This window comes from Aptenodytes patagonicus, chromosome 5, assembly GCF_965638725.1.
Source record: "Aptenodytes patagonicus chromosome 5, bAptPat1.pri.cur, whole genome shotgun sequence".
Taxonomy (NCBI): domain Eukaryota; kingdom Metazoa; phylum Chordata; class Aves; order Sphenisciformes; family Spheniscidae; genus Aptenodytes; species Aptenodytes patagonicus.
Window position 1 is genome coordinate 9,636,407 of NC_134953.1, and position 21,536 is coordinate 9,657,942.

Below are 21,536 nucleotides of genomic sequence, written 5' to 3' on the forward strand. Positions count from 1 at the left end.
CGAGTACCTCGTATGTCAGTGCTGAGTTCTTGTTGTGAGGGTAAGAGCCTGGCAGCCAGTGATGATTTATCTGGGACCATTTTGCACCATAGCAGCTATGCAACTTGTACATAGAGACTTTGTCCTCAGCTTTGCTGTTCTTGAAGGTAATACCCAAAGTTGTTTCACAACGGATTTTTATCTTTTGTTGCCCCTGCCCCAGCCCCCCGCTTCCATTTCCCCAGTCTGCAAATGAATGTAACAGTTATTTTGCTCCCTATCAAGAGGAGGGTACTCCTGAAGCTGTAAAGGATGTGGAGAGCAGTTTACCAGTTCCTGGGTTTTATGCTGTTATGCTACTGGAGCTGCTGCGCTCCCATCTCGGAGTGCTTGAAGGACAGAGGTTTGTGTGACTGGCAGTAGAGTTGCGGTTAGTGCGGGTGCTGTTGCAGAAATTTGGGGACCTGGAGAGAGGAAGGGACAGATGATACCGACTAGAAGGAGCTAAAGGTTGAAAAGAATTGGGAGGCATAAAGAAATATATATAGGGGAGATGAAGGGAGAAGAGAATGCAGCTCCAGGGAAGGAAATAAGGGGAGCAAACAAGAGGCAAGTGGGAATACTGGGAATACACAGTGAAATCAGTAAGGAAGAATTTTTAAAAAAAAAAAAAAAAAAGTTTTCCTGTCCTCTATGAACTAGTGTTATATAAGCCTCATCAAATAGTAAGTGGCAAAATAAACAATGTAAGAAGTACAGTGTCTGAAGTAGATATGACAGGGTACAATAACAAATACAAACTGGAAATACAGTTGGGTATACTGTAAAATGATCTTGTACAAATACAAATTGTTACGGGGAGGAAGGGATTTTCTTTCCAGACTTGATTGTTATCTGGGGGGGAATATGGTAAGTTATACTAAAGGGAAGAGATTCAAAAATAAATTTGTTGAATAGATTATTGCTTAATATTACTGGGAATGCTGTAAAAATATTGGGTTTTTTTCTACTTAATATTGCTAGTTTTACAGTAAATTAAAGGCAGCGCTTCTGGTTTAAGCATGATTGAGAAGCTAACATTTATTTATTTATTGTCATTATGTATAGATGATTTGCTGGTATTGAAGCTTGGATCTTCTACCAAGCTATATTCTTTTGCCTTGACAGGTAAAGAGCTTATTGAGAATGAGGTGAAGGAACACGCTGTTCAAGAAACAAGATCAAGCCAGTCAAATGTCAGATACAAGCGTGGTGTGCTAGGCCGGGGCACCCAGCATCACGTGGTGGATCAACACCCTCATCTAATACAGAGGATGGAGTCTGGCTATGAAAGCAGTGAACGCAACAGCAACAGCCCAGTTAGTCTGGACATGCCCTTGTCTGAAAGCTCAAGCACCCACAGGTAGATGTCAACAAACTTCATTTTTGGAGCATCTGAAGTCTTGATTTCTTTTCTGTAGTTACATAATGGTGTGAAACGTTTTTTTAAAAATGCAAAACAGCGCTCCTGACTTGTATTGAAGTTTTATTGGGGCAGGGGAGAAATAGAAGGGAAATAGGAATCTGAGTGAGTTTGATTCCTTTTCTTGTCAGTATATAGATAGCTTACTGCTAGTGAGAAGGAAAAGAAGTGGGGTTCAGTTGAATGAGAAATATTGACTAAAATGATGCATCTGAAACAGTTGTACACTTAGTCTATGATTTAAAAACTCAACTAAAATATCAAACTTTGTGCTTGTCCTTTGAACGGCTCATAGACCTTTTTGTTTCAGTTAAGCCATTGCTTGATAGGAGCCTTATACAAAATGAGAAATCAATAGTCTCGTACAGAAATCTTTGACATTTTAAGTTTGAGAGGTTCACTGAAGTATTGCAAGACACTTGCAATATTTATATGCAAAATAAGCAGGCAGCACAACGTGTTTCTCTCCTTGGCTTAGGAAGCTTCAGGCAATCACAAACTGAGACTGTTTATGGTCAGAATAGTAGATTTCCAGTTGTAAGAATCTGTTGAGAACAGCTATCAGACCATGGTTTTAATATGCATTGCATACTTTTATGGAGGAGATTAGAATTATTGTCCTCCCCCTTGTTAACTTTCTCTTCCTCTGTTTCTCCCAAGATTTTCTTATGGTAGACTTTTTTTATGAAATTAAAATGCAAGTAAATATTTATGCGATGATTAAAAAAAAAAAGGTAGATATAATTTCTCCTGGAGAGATTAGTAAAATTGTAAACTATAATTACTCTCTTCTTGGAGGGATGTTCATATGAAACGAGCAGGTGGATTGGTTCCTGCCTGGCGTAACATCCCAAAGTCACACAGTAGCAGCATCTTGGAAGTGGAGTCTACTTCATCAATTGGGAGCTGGGCAAACAGTCCACACGCCATTGGAAATGGTAAGATACACTTCCTCGGTAGCAGTGGGTTTGCAAGGTAAATTGTATTGGAGTTGTTCTTTACTTTCTGGATGTTTATCTTCCCTTTCCTCAATTTCACTGTGAAAAGAAACATTGCAGAACATAACACAGTTTTACAAGATATAACTTACAAGATTGACGAAAGGGGGTTGCAAAAAACTTTGTTGGAATACTCCTTTGATCATGTTGCTCTGGCATCTTTTTTGAGTATTGACTTAACCGATAAAGTAAAACTATTTTTCCTATTCTTTCCCATAACTCAGTATTCTGCCATCAGTGGAAAATACCTTCCCAAGCGTAAGTCATAATAACTTAGTAGGATTGAAGAGTCTCGAAAAGAAGCTCATAATGCTCTACAAAATTCAAAATTGTCAGAAATGAGAATGGATATTTACAAGGTGTTTGGGCTAAGGCTGAGCTTTTCTGCAGATATGCATTCCGATTATGTATCGTTCTGAGCAAATACTTTATTCCAGAGAATGTCTGGGGAAGGGAAAGGGAGGAGAGGAGACACTTTTTGAATACAGGTCATAGTTGAAGTGAGAATGGTGACTGATTGATTTCTGCTGTGTTGGCTAGGATATTGGTATGCTTTATTTTCCTCCCATTTCCATCTGCTTATGCAGTTAGATGAAAAGCATCTCAGTTGGAATCCATTTTACTTACTAAAGCTCATGATATGGCTAATTTGACATAGCATTATTTACAAATTATAAGCACAGTAAGAAGCCTTAAGATTTCAGCATCAGCTTAGGTTTATCTCTTCCAGTGACTGACTCTGTTCCATTTGCTGTTTCTTGGGTCAGTGAATCCAGGGATGGGCTGTGCTGCAGGGGAGCTTGAAGCAATACTGCAGCATTTCTGCCAGTCACTGACACAGAGACGGCAACTGGAAACCAAATGGCTTGGGCAGGGTTTTAAAAGTAAAACTTAACAAAGCAAGATTTGTGATCTGAAATTCTGTGGTCTTTGCTTGGTCAGTCTGTTATTTTCTAATGTTAATTGTACTCTCCATTAATATTTCTTAGTCTTTTAAGGGATACTGTAAGAGATTTTACTATCAAAAAATGTTTGGGGTTTGTTTTTGTTTGTTTTTATTGGAAGGTGGGGAGATGTTTGTCCCTTTAAAGAGTGAACTGGATGAATTGCAAGAGGAGGTGGCAAGAAGAGCGCATGAACAAGAACTACGCAGAAAAAGAGAAAAGGAAATGGAGGCAGCAATGGGCTTTAATCCCCGTCCCAGCAGGTTCATGGATCTAGATGAACTGCAGAATCAGGGTAACATTTTGAATGCAGTATATTTTGCAAGACTGTAGCGCTGAAGTTTTTTGAACCTTTGAGCTTAATTTCTTATTGTAAGTCTCTCTCTCGCTCTTTCCCCCTCCATTACAATTTTGTACCTTCAGTTAGTGAAAGACCATCAATTTCAAGCCTGTAGGATGCAAAAAAACTTTGGTATTTTGACCAAGTTCCATCTTAAATGAGACAAAGTAATGCAAAGGTGTTTTTAATATATTTGCACCTTTCCATTTTTATGTGGTGATGTGCACCATTACTAGTATTAATATCTAGATTTAGCTACAAGGCTTCAACCAACATCTTGGAATGAGCAGGGCTGTTTATACCTTTCAGACGCCTCGGGTCCACCCGCAGCATAGCTTGTCTGTTTTGTTTCTGGTAGCATCACTGCCCTAAGCAATTCTGCTTGTTCCTGCCCTTGTACTTTCCACTCTTTCTCCCTGCCCAGCTGTGCAGCCACAGCACAGAGGTGGGAACAAGTACTGTGGCAGGCTTAAGCTGGATTTGATGTTGAAAATCTGATCTGGGTTTAGCTTACATATCTTTTCTAAGGAAAAAGAATTGGAAAAAAAAATTAAAAAGCCAAATAGTAAGTTTGATTGTCTTTCCATGACTCCTCATGTTTCTGGCAGGGGATGGCAGCAGAAAAGGTTTAACTGGAAGGATGGAGCTGCAGCAGAGGGAACTTAGTGACAGGATTCACATGTAGTGCCTTTGTTTTAGCCCTCAACTTTGTTTTAGCCCTCAATCTCCATCAGGCAGTGAGGGGAGTCGGAGAGAAGGTGGGATGAAGTGCACTGACCCCGTTGAGAGTGAAGCCTGAAGCCCGGTAGAGCATTTAACTGGGGGGGTTGTTGGCCAGGTCAGCAGAGCCAAGGAAGGTGTAGTGAACACCTAGGCTCTGCTCCCACAAACACATGCGTGATTAGGGCAAACCCACTGTGGCCTCCTGTATTGCCAGGCCTCCTTGCATCCCCATGCTGCTTTGCTCAAACCTGTTGTAGATCAGAGTTGAGGTGCTGGTTTACTGCTACAGGACAGAGAGGAAGGAGAGGGGCACCCCACAGCAATGCCAGCTCTGGGCACAATACAGCCAGTGCTCTGCAGCCTACAGCCATGCCAACTGCTCAGCAGCCAGAATGTCACTGTGCCAATGGCAGCTGAAAAATATGATCTCTGTGAGAATGTCTGACTGTGGGAATGTTTTTATAATTTTTGATGACCATCACTGAGCCACTTTTAGTTATCTTTTACAGTCCTGCTGTGACCTGCCAGTAACCAGGTAAAAAATTCTGATATACCAGAGTAGATGGATATTTTTTTTATTAGTATTAGTGTTTACTTTTGTAACATAAATGCTAATGATGTAAAAATTGAAAAGTAAACCTCTGTTGTTGAGCATGAGGATGTTGTCTTCTCTGCTTCTCCTGCCCAAAAGAAAATAGCATATTCTCCAAGACGTTACTCTCTTTGATCTCTTGTTGTATTAGTTGGTAAAAATAGAAGTTGCTTAGCTTCTCCTTGTTAAAAAGAAAGTAAACTAGAGTAATGCTTAATCAAAAAAGACTTCAGAAGAACGTTTGAGGAGTTTACAGGCATTGACTTGAGATCTGGGAAAGTTTTTGTTTATTCCTTTTAAGCCTTTCCCCACTCCAGTCAGAGACGTAATAGCTTAACATTAACAGACTGCTTGACTGCCTGGAAGGCTTGCTTGTACGCAGAACTCCAGAACACTTGTGACTCATTTTCCCTCAAGTAAACTGCTAAATTCATGCAAAGAAAGCTAACTTTAGTATACTGGCCTTGATAACAAGCCTCAGTAGCCTTGATTTTGAAACTGAATGTGCTGCTTGATTAACTCACTGCTCTAACAACTCTTACTTTTCTCTGCAGTACTTGCTTTTCATGTGAGTTCTTTGGGGTTTATGGTATAAGAGAGTTTGTGTTTGCATCTGTGCACGAGGGTGCTGGGGAGCAGTCCAGGCCGTAGCATATGTTATGCAAGTTGAGAAAACGTAATGTATTGTTGGCTGATAAAGATACTCATGTTCTCTACCACAATGGCAGAGACATTCCATTAACAACCAACACCCCACCCCCACCCCCCAAAAAAAACCCCCAAAAAGTCAAGTTTTATTTTCTGTTTTCCCCTGCCTCATTTGAATGTGTACATTTTAGTGCATAACTTCCATAATGCCTAATAGGCGAGACCAGACTGTTTGGGCATTTCCTTCTCTCAGAACTTGATGTTCTGATGCCAGGACACAGTGTTTCATCTTTCTCTTTTGTGTCCAAGGATGATTTATCCTTCTCTTCTCCAACACTGTTTTCTAAATTGTTGCAAAAAGAATTCTTGACAATTGTCCCTTTCTTCTCGGCGTGTTTTTCCTCCTAAAGCTGCAAGACTGTTGGGTTTTCATATTCCATATGTCTCTCTCAGCAGTTGAGTGTATGCACTGAACACGCGTTTGTAGAAGTATTTCGTGCAGGCATTTACACTCACACTCAAGTCTGAGTTTTTTGTTCCCCAGACATCCCCGTTGTTTCAGGTTTTTTCCATTTTGTGTGGAAGTAATTGGATATCTGAAGAAGAGACAGATGATTTTTGGCAGGGGACTTAAGATAATGTACAAGGAAAGCCCTGACCTGCTATATTTCTTTTACTGGTATATTTTGATTTAGATTTAATTCTAAATTTAGATTAATTCCTAATTGTGATGTGTCTTATACCATCTTTTGTACTGATTCAGACTGTTGAAAATAATATAATAAGCCAGTACAACTCTCTCAAGTAAACAAAATTTGAGGAAAAAATCTGGTTCACATTGTTTTACTGTGTGGATGTCAAGCATATCAGAGTACTCAAGTTGTACTTCTGCTTAGGGAAGGTTAGGTGGTGCGGTCTGGGATATGTGCAGCCTCTGCGAGACTCCATATGTGGAAGAATTTGGCAATCATGAATGGGATGAGGGTTCTGCAATGAATGAAACCAAAATGAAGGGTTGCTGCCCATTGCAGGGAGGAGTGATGGCTTTGAGAAGTCGATGCAGGAGGCAGACTCAATCTTTGAAGAGTCGCTGAATCAGGAGCAGAAGGGGGATTGTGCTGCAGCTTTGGCTTTCTGTAATGAAGCTATATGTAAGTAACTCTAACCGCCTGAGCTATTGCGCTTTTGACAGTTTGCTAGTATCATAGAAAAAAGTCTGAAACATTGAATCACGTTAAATGGTCAGGTAGTAATATGGGGATCCAGCTGGTCTTTAGGAACGTGCAGGGAGACAGCATCTTTCCTTTTTTCAAGCATTCCGTTTTGCCGGTTTTAGTCCTACTCCTCTTCATCTCTGGTTTTTTTCATGTTTGCATCTGTTTTTGTTGTTCTCTCCAGCGCTGTGGCAGTAACAGCACTGGGGTGCCCTTTTTGGTGCTAAATGGTGCAAGCACCTGGTAGGTAACTCCCCCTTGGTCCTCAATTAACAATTTTTCCCAATCCTCAGACCAAATTACAAAGGGCGTTAAGCTCCCCTGTTTCTCATGGAGGGTGTAGCATAGGAAGAAAATTGTAGCCCGCTCTTGAGTCCTCTGGATTAACAGAAATGAGCTATGCTGTACCTGACTTTCATGAAGAAAAAAGCATTAGGACATTGAAGTGCTTAAATGCATTGTGACCTTTGAGAATGTGTGCTATGTGATTTCATTTTATTTTTGGTCTTTTTCCATTATGACTGTCTGGCTGTCTCACCCCATGCTCCTCCCTGTCTGTATAGAATGGCTGCAGACAGAGTGAGTAGCTCCTGTGCATTTGCATTTAGAAATTGGCTCTTACAGACTGCAGAATAAGGGGCGCAGCATACAGCTGTCGTGATAGCTCTATTAGCTTCCATTCCAGCGAGGTATATGCTGAATCTCAAATCCCAGCTGGGTATTCCTGCACGTAAAGGGAGTCCCAGGTATGGAGGATACAGGAGAAGGGTAGGTGTCAGAATGAAGCATCAGTGTGGTAGGGTTGGAAAGAGCCTGTGTGAAGGGGATGAGAAGTTGGGCTAAAACATGGATAATTTTTTTCTTTTTTTTTTTTTTTTTACTTTATTTTGGTTTAGTTTCAATTAACGTGTTTGGTCACCTGGCTAAGCTGAATGTGCATTAATGGAAACAATAGCATCCTTGTGAACTCTTTTGTGGCAGTATTTGCATGGTCCATATTTTATGTTCTTGCTGCATCTTTTTTCTTTTTTCTTTTTCAATTTTATTCCTTTTTTCTGTTTGTTTTCTGCTATGTTTTCTTTTGCATTTTAGCTAAACTAAGACTTGCCATGCATGATGCCAGCGCTAGCACTCACAGCAGAGCCCTAGTCGATAAGAAGCTGCAAATCAGTATCCGAAAAGCCCGGAGCCTCCAGGATCGCATGCAGCACCAACAGCCATCGCAGCCGCTGCCGCCGCCAGCCTGCCACCCACCACAGGGCGGCACCATGGCCCAGTCTACAAGGTAGTCCAAGTATATCACCTAGACCCAGATCTGAGCTGCATCTGTGAGCAGTGCAGTCTGGAAAAAAAGGCAAACTACATATATTCCCCTAGATAGTCCAAATCCTATAGTGTTACTTCCTATTTCTTTCTTCTTTAGGTTAAATCCTATTATAAGATGGTCAACTACCCCTTCTTTTTTTCCCCCCAGTCTTTATAGAATAGTTCAATGTGCATGTGTTCAAAATATGATCTGTGACAGAGAATTGTAGCAGTCAGTGCCTGGCAGCATCGATATTTTATGCACCAAGGGAAAGAATACAATAGACAATAACCTGGCTAAAAAGGGTGTGTGTGTTAGGATGAAATGTGCAGCTGTTTGCAATCAGGAGCAGTTTCAGGACTCAGTAAAAGAGTGTACTGCAGTAAAAATCTTGCTATAATTGCTTTTATGTTGGGAACAGCAACCAGCGCGTTTTAGTGCTCTGTAGTTTGAAAAGTGTCAAGTACACTGATCTTTTCTTTCTAGTCCGCTTCTCTAGTGGTGCACTGGTACAACTCTTGGATCCAGCTCCTGATCCTGTCACCTTGACTGCTCTCCCTGATGCTGTATCATTCTTCATTTTCTTTCTGTGCTTCCCGGCATCCTGTAGCCTAGCTTAGCAGTCTCTTCAGCGTCTCTTCATGATTCTTTCTTCCATACAGACTTTAACTATAGCATAATTAACTCTCTGCTGTAACTGATCCTTTCTTCCTACCCTCTTTAGCATGCAGCTTAATCCTTATTTCTTCCCATGCCATTCCCTCCTAGCCCTAGACCATCCCTATCCAATTTCTAGGCTGTTTCTTGACCTGTTACTTTTCTTCCCTCTCCCCTTTCTTACATGGTGTATTATCAGAAGCTTAGATGAAATCTCAGATAAGAATCCTTTTTCTTTTCCTTTTTTTAAAATGCCACATACAGCTATATTCTAAAACTCAGTTAATTTGCACACCTGCCAGGCTATAGTTCATAATGTTCTTTTCTTTTCCTGCAGTAGCTGAATTATACGTAATGAGGGCTGATCTTTTTGTCAATCAAGAGTCCATTATATCCTCTTTTACAGGAGAAATGCAGAGCCCCAATTATGCATTTTGGCAGATTCTAAGAAAATGAAAGAAAAACTTTCTAAACTAATTTTGTTAACGCTGAACTTGCTCACTGCTGCTCTGTGAAAAGAACATTACTTTTGCAAAAAGTTATATCCAACCAAATGTTAATATTGCAGCCAGTGAAAAGAATCTATTCATAGCCAGATTTCTGTACTCTTGCTTTGATATAAATAACATTGTAGACAGTGCAAGGTTTGCGATTACTCACAGACAAGGTCATTCTGCTACACATACCAACTAGGTCTTCATGATAACTTTCATTCTATGCATCTCAAGGAGGAAACAAAGCAATGATGTTACAGTTTCCTTATGTTCTCTGTTGGAGCTGTTTGTAGCCTGTCATTTTCTCACAGGCACATGAACTTGGTACTGGTTTTTCTGTCTGCACGTTAAAATGCTAACTAAATGCAGAAAAACACCAAGGGCATGTATGACCCAAGGATATAATTGTCTTGCATTGGTACATAAAAGAATACAAATTATTTTTTAGACATATACTTAGAATACAAATCATTACAAAATAATAGTTATATATTTAGCTTGAACTTTATTTAATGTGTTGGATAAATATCTCAAAGATCAGAATACAAAGATGATACGAGAGAGATTTCAACCTGTTCCTTCCATTTGTCAAGTCATTCTTCATGAAGTTGCCTGGAGAGAGGGGACCTTATGGAAAAATTGTCAGTTCATGTTCAGATCATGAACGTGTCCAAAGTATTTTCAAAAATATCTAAGATGTTAATGTTGGAAACAGTTGTTTTGTTTTATATAAATGCTATTTTTACTGTTCTTAGTTATACCTACCCATGCACTCAGTCTGCTCGTTAAAGTGCCTAGGGTGCTGTACAAGTATACTTTATATAGAGCCTAACTGTAGCAAAATACTCTCAAAAATATGAAATGGATTCAGTAGATCAGTTATAGTAGGAAATCAGGGTTAGAAGCAAAGGACTAACATGTATGTATCTACTGAATTAATGGAAAGTCTTCATCAGAATACAGCTAGCAAAGAAAAGTGTGTTGAGGTATATGTCACCTAGTGCAAGTTCTGCACCCTAGGGATAAACGAAAGCAATGACTACTGCTAATCATTTACCCTTCTGTGTGTTTTAGTGAACAGACTGGCCCGCTCCAAGTACTGCTGAGCCAGGAGGTACCACTGGAACCCAACAAAGAAGTGGAATTTGGGTCCAGTTCTTTCTTCCACCCACCTGCTTCCTGCCATGAATTGCACTCATCATTATATCCAGAGTCTTCCTCCTTGCCCCCTTCTGAAAGCAATCCATCCAACAGGATCTCTCCAAACTTCCAGTCTGCTTCTGCTGATTTTCATGACCAAGTTCCCTCTTTTCCCTATAGGCAAGGGTTGGCAGAGAGGTCTGCAAGAACTGAGAATGATGCCCACCATAGTGTGGAATTTGCTGACACCACAGCCACAGGGCCAAAAGACTATAGGGAATGCTGCAGTGGCAGCAAGTTAGAAGAGGTTCATAACATAACGCCTATTCTCACACCTCAGTACAAACCCAAGGCTAACACAGTAAACTTTGGGTCCTTGCCTACACTGTTTCCCTGTCCACATCCACCACAAGCAGCATCTCCCAAAAAGGACAGCCAGCACAGTCCTTGTTCCAAACTTGCAAGCTCTCCAGTGCGGCCCAGCATTGATCATTTAGGGACCTATCATGCAATGACCCCTGCAACTTCATCCCCTACACAGCAGTGCTCCTTGGATCCTTTGCAGAAACCAAATAAGTACTCCAGAGCAAACAGCCATGAGATTTTATTACCCTCACAGGATGAATATGGCACAGCAGAAGGTTGCAAATCTGAGGCTTTTAGTACAAAGGGACATGTTCGCTCCTTGGCAGAGCAGTTTCAGAAAATGCATGCAGTCTCCCAGAGAAAAGGTACTCATGAAAAAGGCTGGATTGCTGCAGTGTGTCAGGATGAGAAGTCTCCAAAGTTAACTCAAAAATCTTTCATCAACCCTTCATCCTCTGGTTACAGACAGCTAATCCATCAAAACCAAGAGAACAAAAACCAGTCTCCTGAAAAATTACACTCAACTGTGGATATTAGGGACGGGGTAGTTTCTTTGGAGGGTTTTAGTGCCCAACATGTTGCTTCTAAGAGTATTTATTCTCACAGTGAAGAGCTGTGTAGAAGAGGTGGACAGAATATAGCAGACCCTGCACCCTACCTGGAAAGGCACTGTCATGATGGAGGAATGAAACAGGTGGATGATGGAGCTACTAGTAGCATGGTTGCCTCTATGCCTGTGGACCGTTGGGTGGATAATGTTACTAGGTATTACAGTTCTCAGAAGGCTAATAAGAATACTGAATGGCTTCCTGTACCTGGGAGGAGTCCACCCCTTTCTGATCAGAGAGCAGTTGGAGATGACTTGAGCAGGATCCCAGTACATCTGCATCCACAGTGGAATCAAGACACAGAACAGGAGCTCTCAGAACTGGAATCCCTCTATCAGACTAGTCTGCAGGCATCTCGGGCCACTAGGCCTTTCTTGGGAAGACAGGACAGTGCTAGGTATCCATTTGACCAATCAGGTAAGAATGATGCAGCTGTTTTTCTTGGTTGACCTGCCTATGTACTCCCAATATAGGTGAAGGTATGTTTTCCAGTTGATTTAGTTCATGGGCATGAATTTGTGCACAGATACAGAAAGATTCAGGTTGTGGACTCTGAAAACATTCTAACTAGAGAAGCAGTGTGATAGCACTGCCTGGGGAGGCTGCAGAGTAGCTGTTGATCTTGGCAAACGGAGCGCAACATCTGTTAAGAGTAACACAGACATAATTGATCCTGTTTTCAAGTAGAGAGCTAGCTGCTTAGGTCAGGCTGAATTTTGCTGTTTGAAAGTCCTACATCACCTCTGGAGTTTATTAAACTGTTTCTATGCCTGAAGTTCACGTTCTCCACATTTGTGAATTTTAACTGATTGTATTGTATTTGAGAATTTAGTCTATACCTGGTTGAGGGGAATAACTTTTAAGTGTTTTCAGATCTATGAGAGTTGAACTTGTGTTTTGCTAAGGACTACCTGCTTTAAGTTCTGGAAAATTACTTGTGAAAGCAGCACTGGGGGTACATGATCTGCACTAAGATCCTTGAGACCTTGTGGATTACTTGGTGCCGAAAGAAAACTAACAGATTCTGTTGCTGTTTGTGAGAACATCCAGCTGTTGCTGGAGGCATTCAATTAGAGTCTGATGACAACAGTCTGGTTCCACTTAAGCTGATCTAATCTCCTGCCTGAGATAGGGCAACCTTGATCCTCTGCTTAGCACAAGTGAAGCATATTTCTTTATAATCCATGTCATAGCATTAGAGCTACGAATTTTCTGGTTAAACACAAAGCAGCCTGAAACTTGATGGGTACCAAAGTGATATATATATGTGATATATATTGCAATACATACAACAAGACAGGTTTTCCCCTGCCCTGCACCCATGGAGGTGGAGCCTCCATCATTCCTGACAAATCAAGCCTGGCTGTGACCAGAGTGAATACTGCAGTAAACTCTTGAACAGGTTTTTATTCAACAGCTTGAGTTTTCTATGAAACTCTCTTGTCTTGCAGTCTGGTGGCAGACCAGGTGACACATCCGAAGGTGGCCATTTCCCATTTGTTGTCCTTTGGTTTTCTTTCAGAGTTAGGCAAGATCTGACCTCACAACCTTGCAGATGCTCTTTTGCATGGGCTTGAGTCAGAAGGTCTTACGTGTTCCTACTTAGCTTACTGATTTTGGAACCTCTTTCTGGAAATCTAACAGGATAAAGCCCAGTTGCTTTAGTGTTAGCTGGAGCTTCAGAGTTCTGTCATCAAATGCCCTGTTTCCTACGCTGACACTTTTCTTGCCTATTTCCCCACTACATGTATGAGGGATATGAGATACGGATATTCTTCTGAAGTGAAGTTTGTGTTTGAGATCTTCTGGTTTGCTGTGACTTTCAGATGTTTCTTCCTAAGTTCTGCAAATTCCGAATGAAAACAAAAAGTTTGAACCAGTGCATCTACTGTGATGAACTGGATGAAAATCACCTGAGTGGGTCTAGGACAGCTCTTTCTCACTTTTAACTTGCATTAGCTATTCATTTGCAAATGCTGTTTTAAGCTTTCTGCCCCATATCAACTGGTTTTGTCAGACCTTTGCATCCAGAATCATGGTGAAAATGCCTCTGTTTCACTACTGGAGCTTTACAACAGAGATTAAAGCAAAGACCTGATCCTCCAAATGCCACCTCAATGCAGAAAATGTGTCGTTACCAGCACATCACCTTTCTTTCTTTATAGAGAGATTCCCTGTGACCATTTTTATTAGGCCATTGATCTGCCTGTCTTTTCCATGAGAAATTTTAGGATTATAACTGGTTGGTGGGGATTGCACTGAAGTGAAGTAACTGTAGCAATCCTAGTTAAAAATAACACTTCTAACTGTTTAACCAGCACAACAAACAGCTGACAAACTGTAGCACTGGGTGTGAACGAGCAGGTGAATTATGTGGGGAATTTAAAGCCAATGAGTCTTGTTTATCCCAAGTAACTTCAGGTAACTTGCTCCTGGTAGCTGATTTTCTGTCCCTTTAGGCCCCCTAAACTATCTCACCTCTGTATCAAACAAGTGCTGGTGTGCAGTTAAATCATTTAACTCTTAAATAGTTCAATTAACTGCTCCCCAGAAGCCTGCAAAAGGGCAAGTGAAGCAGGCGTGAGCATCCTGATAGACTGTTTCCCTTTGAAATGTTGGGAGTTAGCTTATGTATTAATGTTCAAAGATTCTCTGATGACTTCTCCTTCTGTGTGTATAGTCTGTCTGTCTTTGCTGGAGTCAGACCTAAGATAGTCAGAAATGTGCCATAACGTGCAATCAGGCGTTGAATTTAACCATAGCATTTTCCTTCCCAGTCTCTGTGAACCTGAATGTGAGGAAGCTGCGTGCTACAGCTGGCATGGGTCTCTCGAAAACCCCAACAGCAGAGATCGAGCGCAGTCTGTGTGGATCCGCTGTCTCTTCTGTCTCCAAGGTGACATGTTGTTACTTAAGATGTGCTAGAGGGGGAAGGGCTTGGCCTGTGCAAGTGAAAGAATTTACAGTGGGAGAAGTGGAATATATTATGAAAAAGGTACTGGGGTCATTGATACTAATGTTAGAGAGAATTTTAAGTGTGGTCTAGCTCAGGATTAATTAGATGAAAAATGAGTGACTTGTGCTACATGCAGCTTGCATGCAATCAAATTATCTAAATTCCGACTTTGAGGAACATACCCGAAAACTTTAAGATCTAGTCTTTTTGAACATATTGACATGAACTACCTTGCATCACAACTTATGATAACTGCTTTTTGATGGTATTTGCTACGGTTGGTAGTTGGTCACCTCAGAGTGGGAGAAGATGCTTTTTCTCCTTTTTTTCTGGGGTTAAACTGTTTAAATAACTGGCAGTTACATATCAGCGCCTGTACATGAAAACATACAAGTATTTTCAAGGGGAAATGACGTTCCCTATAATACTTCCATACTCACTAAAGGGAGCTTAAATGGTCTTGCTTATATAGAACAGAGGAAAAGAAAGAAAGAATAAATGTTTTGCTTGCTAACATAAGATGAACAAGCTTCCAGCACTCCTCAAATAATACTAGATTTTTTTTTTTGGTTATGAGAAGACTGTAGTACTTTATCATAGGATGGCTGTCAGTTGCAGCCATGATTATCTCTACAGGGGCAGTGATGCCTGTAGCAGCAGTCAGTCCTTCAGGTAGATTCATCCCAGTAGAGACTCTTTGACCTGGCTTTAGATATTTATAAAAGAATGACTCTCACTGAGACAAATCAATCCGTGTATATTTACTAAAGAAAGAAAGACTATAAGGAATAATATTTTTAATCACCAGATCCAAACAGACCCATGTGCTTTAAGTTTTCAAGGTAGTACCTGAATGAAGGATTTCAAAAAATAAAAGGTCATGGAGTTTCATTGAAATATAAGTAGTCTGTTAGATTTATATTGATCTCTTCCCTATAATTATTACAGAAAATTGATATTATGGAGAGCCTTTTCTGAAATGTGTGATCATTGTCTGCAGGTCACATATACCAGCGAACATAGCAGGGAACCCGAAGAGGAGATGTACAGTGCAGAGAATTTCCGTCGCATTGCTCGCAGTCTCAGTGGGACAGTCACCTCAAACAGAGAAGAGACCTTGGTCTCTTCTCACAGTTTTGTAAGTAGAATAATGTGCAGCTTTCGAAAGAGCCATCATCTGTGTGTAGGGTTACTGTTTTCTCTTTCTGCATCTAGCAGTTTAACAAACAAGACAGTAGACAGGTGAATAATAAGCCATGATGAAAGCTTGTCTTTGTGAATTTTTGTTCTCTTTTTGGAAGAAGAAGAATGAGCTTTTATTTAAATAACAAAGCCATCTTCTTCAGGAGTCATTGCAGAGTAGTACCTGCTGCAGCTGGTAAGCACGTAAGCTAATATTACTTGCCAGTATACAAAGACATCCAGCATAAACATTTTTTTCAGTTGACTTAGAGTATTTTCAAGAAAGCTTCTAATACACGTATAATTTTAAAAAGACACCACTAACCATGCGAAAATTTCTGCTCTCTTGTGGGTATATTCAGCAAGTAGGATTTTCAGAGAGTAAAAGTAAGCGTGAAGGGGAGACAATTCAAGACTTGGTACATAACATGGAGCCAGTCACATAGAAGAAGTAACTAAAAATAGGGAGATTGATTTTTTTTTTTTTTTTTTTCTTTCTTTCCCCCCTTTGTTACCTCTGTTAAGTAGTCTTAGGTGTGAGTTAAAACTGCCACTGAGGAAAACAGTAACAGATTGTTGTTGGTGTTTAGCAACATAGCCAGATACGATGGTTTGTCTTGGATTGAGTTTTTTGCAAACTGTGCTTAAGTTTTGATTTGAAACCAACTGCATAATAAGTGTAGAAGAGTCTCAATTGCAAAATCAGTTATGTAGACTGATTAGTCTGATTCTTTCTGCTGTGTACCATAAGCTAAGAATATGTCAACTTCCAAATGTTTGCTCCTCAGCATGCTTTAGTTGAGGGCTTTAACGCATACCCGGAGGTTCTGGCAGAAGCAATTAAAAACCTCTAGCTGTCCAAGACCCCCATCTCTGCTGAAGGTTTTTATCCCTACAACAGAAGCAGCTGATAGGATGGCTGGCTGTCACCACTCTTCAGGTTAGTCACTGGGCTCAAGTCTGTGATGGTTTGTTACCATGCCATTCAGCCATCCCTGCTTTGGGGTAGGTACCTCCTAAGAGAGGGAAATGGTACAGCACTGGTAAATACTTCAGCTGTAACAGGTAAATCTGTTCATAGTCTGGAATCGGAGCTTTCAGTAAAGCCTGCTAGAAAATAGGAAGGCAGGATCAGCAATACCCTTCTTTATTTCATGGCTTGTAGCATGGCAGTTCCAATGCTAACTGGCCTGCCATCGTTCTGTGGATTCAGCTTGTATACCAAACCTCCATGACGGGTTTGTGTTTGTTTTGGCTTTTTCTCCTTGGTATATTTCCAGTCAAATGATCCTCCTAAGTAGCCCACCACTGCAGCAAGAGCCTTACTGGATTGATGTAGTTTTTATTTGTGTTTTTTTCACATACAGATGCATGTTTTTGTTCCGGTGACTCCTCCCTTTCCTTGGATCAACACCGTCTTTGCTTGATTCAACCCAACTCTGTGTTTACTCATCATTTTATGTTCTTTTTTTCTCCTTTCTCATTTTATAAAAGGAAGCACCAAATATGAGGAAAATGCCAGTGGACACCAGCCACCGTTCTTCCAGCTCCACTTCCCTTCCTTTCCCCCATGATCCTCCTGTGTTTCCCTTTGATACCCAGCACAACCCAACCCAGGTGCAGCACCTACCCCATGATGTACTGATGCCCAGCATGGTGGGCAAGGCACGTAAACAGTCAGGTAATCACAGGACTTTTCATCCTCCTTTGTGATCAGAAATATTGCTGAAATACAACTCTTCAGATCTTGTCTTTCATAATGATGTTTCACCATCTGCCTGAATTCCTCCAGAAATCTGGAAGGATGAATCACGTTCTTTCTTCTCTGCCCTTTTGAGTTGTTCCATGATTCTGTGCTAAGTGGACATAACAAAAGGGAATAAACTTTATGGAAACATTATAATGACTTTATATAAAATCATATTCACATTTTTGTGAGATATTTTCTTTAGTGTAAAAGTAGCAGTAAGACCCACCACCTTCTCATGTATGAGAGTACTTCCACAAGCTACTCATACCAGCAAATCACACATGTAGTTGTGCCGATAGAAATAACCAATTCCTGCATGAGAATTATTTTCCCTGTGACAGCCATCAAAACCAGTTTGATCTACCAGCCTTGAAATATTTTGTTGGGCTCCTCCTTGATGACAGAAGGGCTATTAAAGAAGTCTGAAGTCTGTGACAGCAGCTGTGGTAGGATAAGGAGTAAATGCAGTGAGGAAAGTGAATGCTAGAAAGGGTGCAGCTACCTTTTATTCAGAATTGCATGTCCACCAGTAACTGGATGTACTAGTGAGTTTGTTTTTCTTCTGTCACCTGTTGGCCACAGCTGAAAGCTCTGAGAGGATGAAACAAAAATATATAATCAGACCTTTTTTTTTTTTTTTTTTTTACCCCCCAGGAGATCAGAAGAACATCATCCAGAAACTTTTGGTTGTGCCTGACAGGGGTGAAGCTTTCCAAGGTGAAGACTACCCAGGTGTGGCACTGAGCTATGGGAGTCTCCCTTGTGCACCCAAAGGCACCCTCTCCCAGGGGCAAAAGCCTCTTGTTAATCCGCATTTAGGAGGTGGAGCATCAAGTGTCTCTGGCCATTGGCTGAACACCAGCTACCCTGCCAGGCAAACAGCCACATTACCAGATAAACGAACGACATTCTGGGGAAAACATGCTGGCCAGCCAGGCAAGAGTTTACAGGAAGGCTTCCTCCAGCAGCCTTCGCAACATCAAATGCGTGAATCTTATGCCATCGGTTGCAGGCTACCAGCCAGCACAGACTACAGCACTTCAAGAATACCACATGAGCCTTCTTGGGATCCGGGTGCCTCTCGAGGTTGTCCTGTGCCCCCTTCTTGCATTAAGGCCCCGGGTCCAAGGAGAGTTGATATGCCCCCAGAAGAAGACTGGCGACAGAACAGCTACACCCCTCAGCCTGGCAGAAGGCGAATGCTGCCAATGCATGTGATGGATGGGACTTTTTCTTCTGCTTCAGAGACACACAGAAATATGCTGGCTCGAGCAGCAGCAGCAGCTACTGGCACCATGCAAAATAATGGCTGGTGAGATCCCATCTGCTCCATGTGCCCTGATAAACTGCTCTGTGAACAGACTATAGCTGTTGCCAGAGCATGGACTACATGGAGACAGCAAACTCTGTCAATCAGTAGCTGTGCCAGTTTTGTCTTAAAATGTAGCTATACAGTATGTGGAAACTAATTGCACTGTATTTCATTTCTGACACTACTGAACTGTCTGGATGGGGAACCCTATCTATTCTAGTCCTGGCCTCTCCTAGAAAAAAAGTGCTATAGGAATGGTAAGCTTCAGGGGCGTTGGTTTATGGGTAAGATCAGAAGTATGCACATGTTTTGAAGGAAGACGGCCACTAACAAAGGACATTTTTAAGGACTCTTTCATGAAATGTAGCTTTGGTAAATTCTTCACGTAAAAACTCAATCCTTTTGTTTTCCTCTCCTTCCTCTCTCCTGTTCCTTCCTAGAGGAAAAAAAACTGACCCACCTTCCAGGTTCCAGTAAATCTGCACTTGGCAGGCTGGCAGTTAGTAAAGCAAACCCAGTTTTCAGTGTGCTGAGATCTTGGGCAGAGATCACAGCCGTAGTTGCTGCTGAGGAAGTGGCAGGGAGACGTTGTTCGTCAGTAAACCAGAATTTTCCCCACTTCCTTAAGGCAAACTAACAATGCTTCAAACAGAAAAGACTGTTAATGCTGCACGCTTAATTACACCAATGTAAACACAGAATAAGTTTAACTATTTTAGTGTCAAACATACTTGCTTTTGTAAGTATTTTTCAAATAAATCTATGAAAATAGTTCTATTTACCTGTCTGTGTATGAGCTTTCTTTGCTATTTGGCCTTTACTCATCAGTTGGCCTAAAACTGCTGATTTATTTTCTTATACATTAACAAACATGAGTAAATTGTTTGCTCTAGTTCATTAACAAAGTTTATGTAATAAATATTTGGTTAGATTGGAGGACATGTCTAATTTCGTCCCTGGATTTGGTGTGTTTCATCACTACTCTGTGCTTAACTTTCCCCTCATAATGGACAGTAATTAGCAGTGTCCTTTGAGAAGTATTTTGAGACTTCTTTGTTGGAGGGAAAACTGCAGAATCCGTGCAAGATGGTAGCGTATGCAGATAGGACTCTTAGACAAAAAAAAGTCATTAGAAATTACTGGTGTAGTGAGAAGTGTCATTTTAATAAGAGTTGCACTCCTGCTCTTGCAAATGCTTTCAGGTGTGGTGGTTACGAGTCCTTTAAAGATGTGGAGGGTTCTGTTATATGCTTGTATTGAGGTGGGACTGCAGCTGTGGTGGTTCTAGCCCAGCCAGCCAGTGGAAGGTCTAGACTGCCCTCTAGTGCGTGGTACTCCGTGGTAACCTGCTCTCGCTGTTGCTCTAGGTGAGGGCCTTCATTTTAATTTCATGTTTTGCACCTCTGTGCTTGATGGAATTTCATCGGCTTTTGCTGTTTAGTCTGAGATTGAGTCTCATTCATTTCAATAAATGTCATTTCACAGTTTCTTGTTTCTAAATAATTGCTATTACGTCCATTATTGTTACGATCTCATGTAACTACATCGTGCTAAATTGTGTTTTACATTTGGGATTATGTTGCACACTTCTTTGCACTTAACTGCCCTCACTAGCTGTGGTTACCAGAACAAAGCACTCTATTCCTCCACCCCTCCGTTCCAAAAAAGCCCTACCAACTTTTGACTTTTTCACATAATAGTTTTGCCAATTTAATAACACGAAACTTTCAACAGTACTAATTTTTTACTAATTTTCTAAATATAAAACAATAGAGTATTATTTTACTGAAACAACTATTTGATTAAGGTTTCCCAACAGATACGGAATCGTTAAGTCTCTCTGGCTGCACATGGATACGCCATGGCCAACTGCTAAGTTTCTAGCTATAGAAATTACGATTTTAGGAAGTGACTGCAATGCAGAAGTGGATGTTTGGACAGAAACATTCCTGTTGCAGTTCTCCCTCTCTCATTGGCAGAACGATACTATTGGAGTAGAGGGAATCTGGGCAGAAGCAGCCCCTGTTTGTTTTCAGCTTTTTGTTACCTTCAGCAGTTGGAGAAAGTTAAGGTAGCCCCAGGATGCAAATGAGGACATGGATAAATATTTGACACTTTGCTTGACTACAGCTCTAAAAAATTCAGGTTGCAGAGTGAGGCTTAAGTAGTCTTGAACTCAATTATCTAAAAAAATAATCTGCCAAAATCAAGTACAAAGTCACCCCTTCAAGAATCAATATGGAGTATGAAAGATTTCAAATAAAGAAAGTGTGCATGCTTAGATTTAGTTTTTATTTATTTATTTTAATCCTAGCTACCGGGAAGGAGGAAGTACACTGCATGCAGCTCTGCAGAATAATCCTGAGTTGATGCAACTCATTTTAATCATCGGTGGTATCCAGGGTTTTTTTTATAAAGGGAACTGTTGTCTTTATTCCATCATCATAGTTCTATCTACCAGGTTTCAAAACCAATTTGTAAATGTCCTGTGTATATTAATTATACTTACTATGAACTTAACTCAACCGGAGGCCTGAAAAGGAAAAGTTGGGACATAACCTCTGAAATATCTCCATACCATGTTGGTATGTTGGAATAGAAACAAACTGAAGTAGATTTAGCAATATATTTAACATGGGAGAAATGTGAAGCTGGAAAAACACCTTTACTTCATCTGTAGCTTGTGCCTGCAAGTCCTTACTGAGGTTAGTAAGTTAATATTTACCTTGTAATTCATTTGACTAACTGCTAACTTGTAAGTCTCTTCGATGGTATTTATTGGCTATTTAAACCCTAGAAAAATCAATTATGTATTAGTTAAATAGTTCATTAAAGTTCACTGTTACCTATAAGAAGGGTGAGGAG

General features: G+C 40.7%; 1 protein-coding gene across 7 annotated transcripts in view; it reads left to right on the forward strand.

The window, feature by feature from the left end:
- USP54 (ubiquitin specific peptidase 54) overlaps positions 1-19,452 on the forward strand; it is a 108,243-nt gene extending 88,791 nt beyond the window's left edge. For 5 of the 7 annotated variants that reach the window (XM_076338514.1, XM_076338512.1, XM_076338516.1 and 2 more), the window contains exons 14-23: positions 1,147-1,381; positions 2,240-2,379; positions 3,505-3,678; positions 6,718-6,837; positions 7,993-8,185; positions 10,432-11,888; positions 14,249-14,367; positions 15,428-15,565; positions 17,104-17,290; positions 18,014-19,452. In XM_076338514.1, coding sequence (XP_076194629.1) covers positions 1,147-1,381; positions 2,240-2,379; positions 3,505-3,678; positions 6,718-6,837; positions 7,993-8,185; positions 10,432-11,888; positions 14,249-14,367; positions 15,428-15,565; positions 17,104-17,290; positions 18,014-18,675 — 3,425 coding nt within the window. In that variant the 3' untranslated portion in view covers positions 18,676-19,452. The remainder of the gene's footprint in view (positions 1-1,146; positions 1,382-2,239; positions 2,380-3,504; positions 3,679-6,717; positions 6,838-7,992; positions 8,186-10,431; positions 11,889-14,248; positions 14,368-15,427; positions 15,566-17,103; positions 17,291-18,013) is intronic. The other 2 variants (XM_076338518.1, XM_076338519.1) reach the window with 2 other exon arrangements.
- Positions 19,453-21,536: the final 2,084 nt, after the last annotated feature.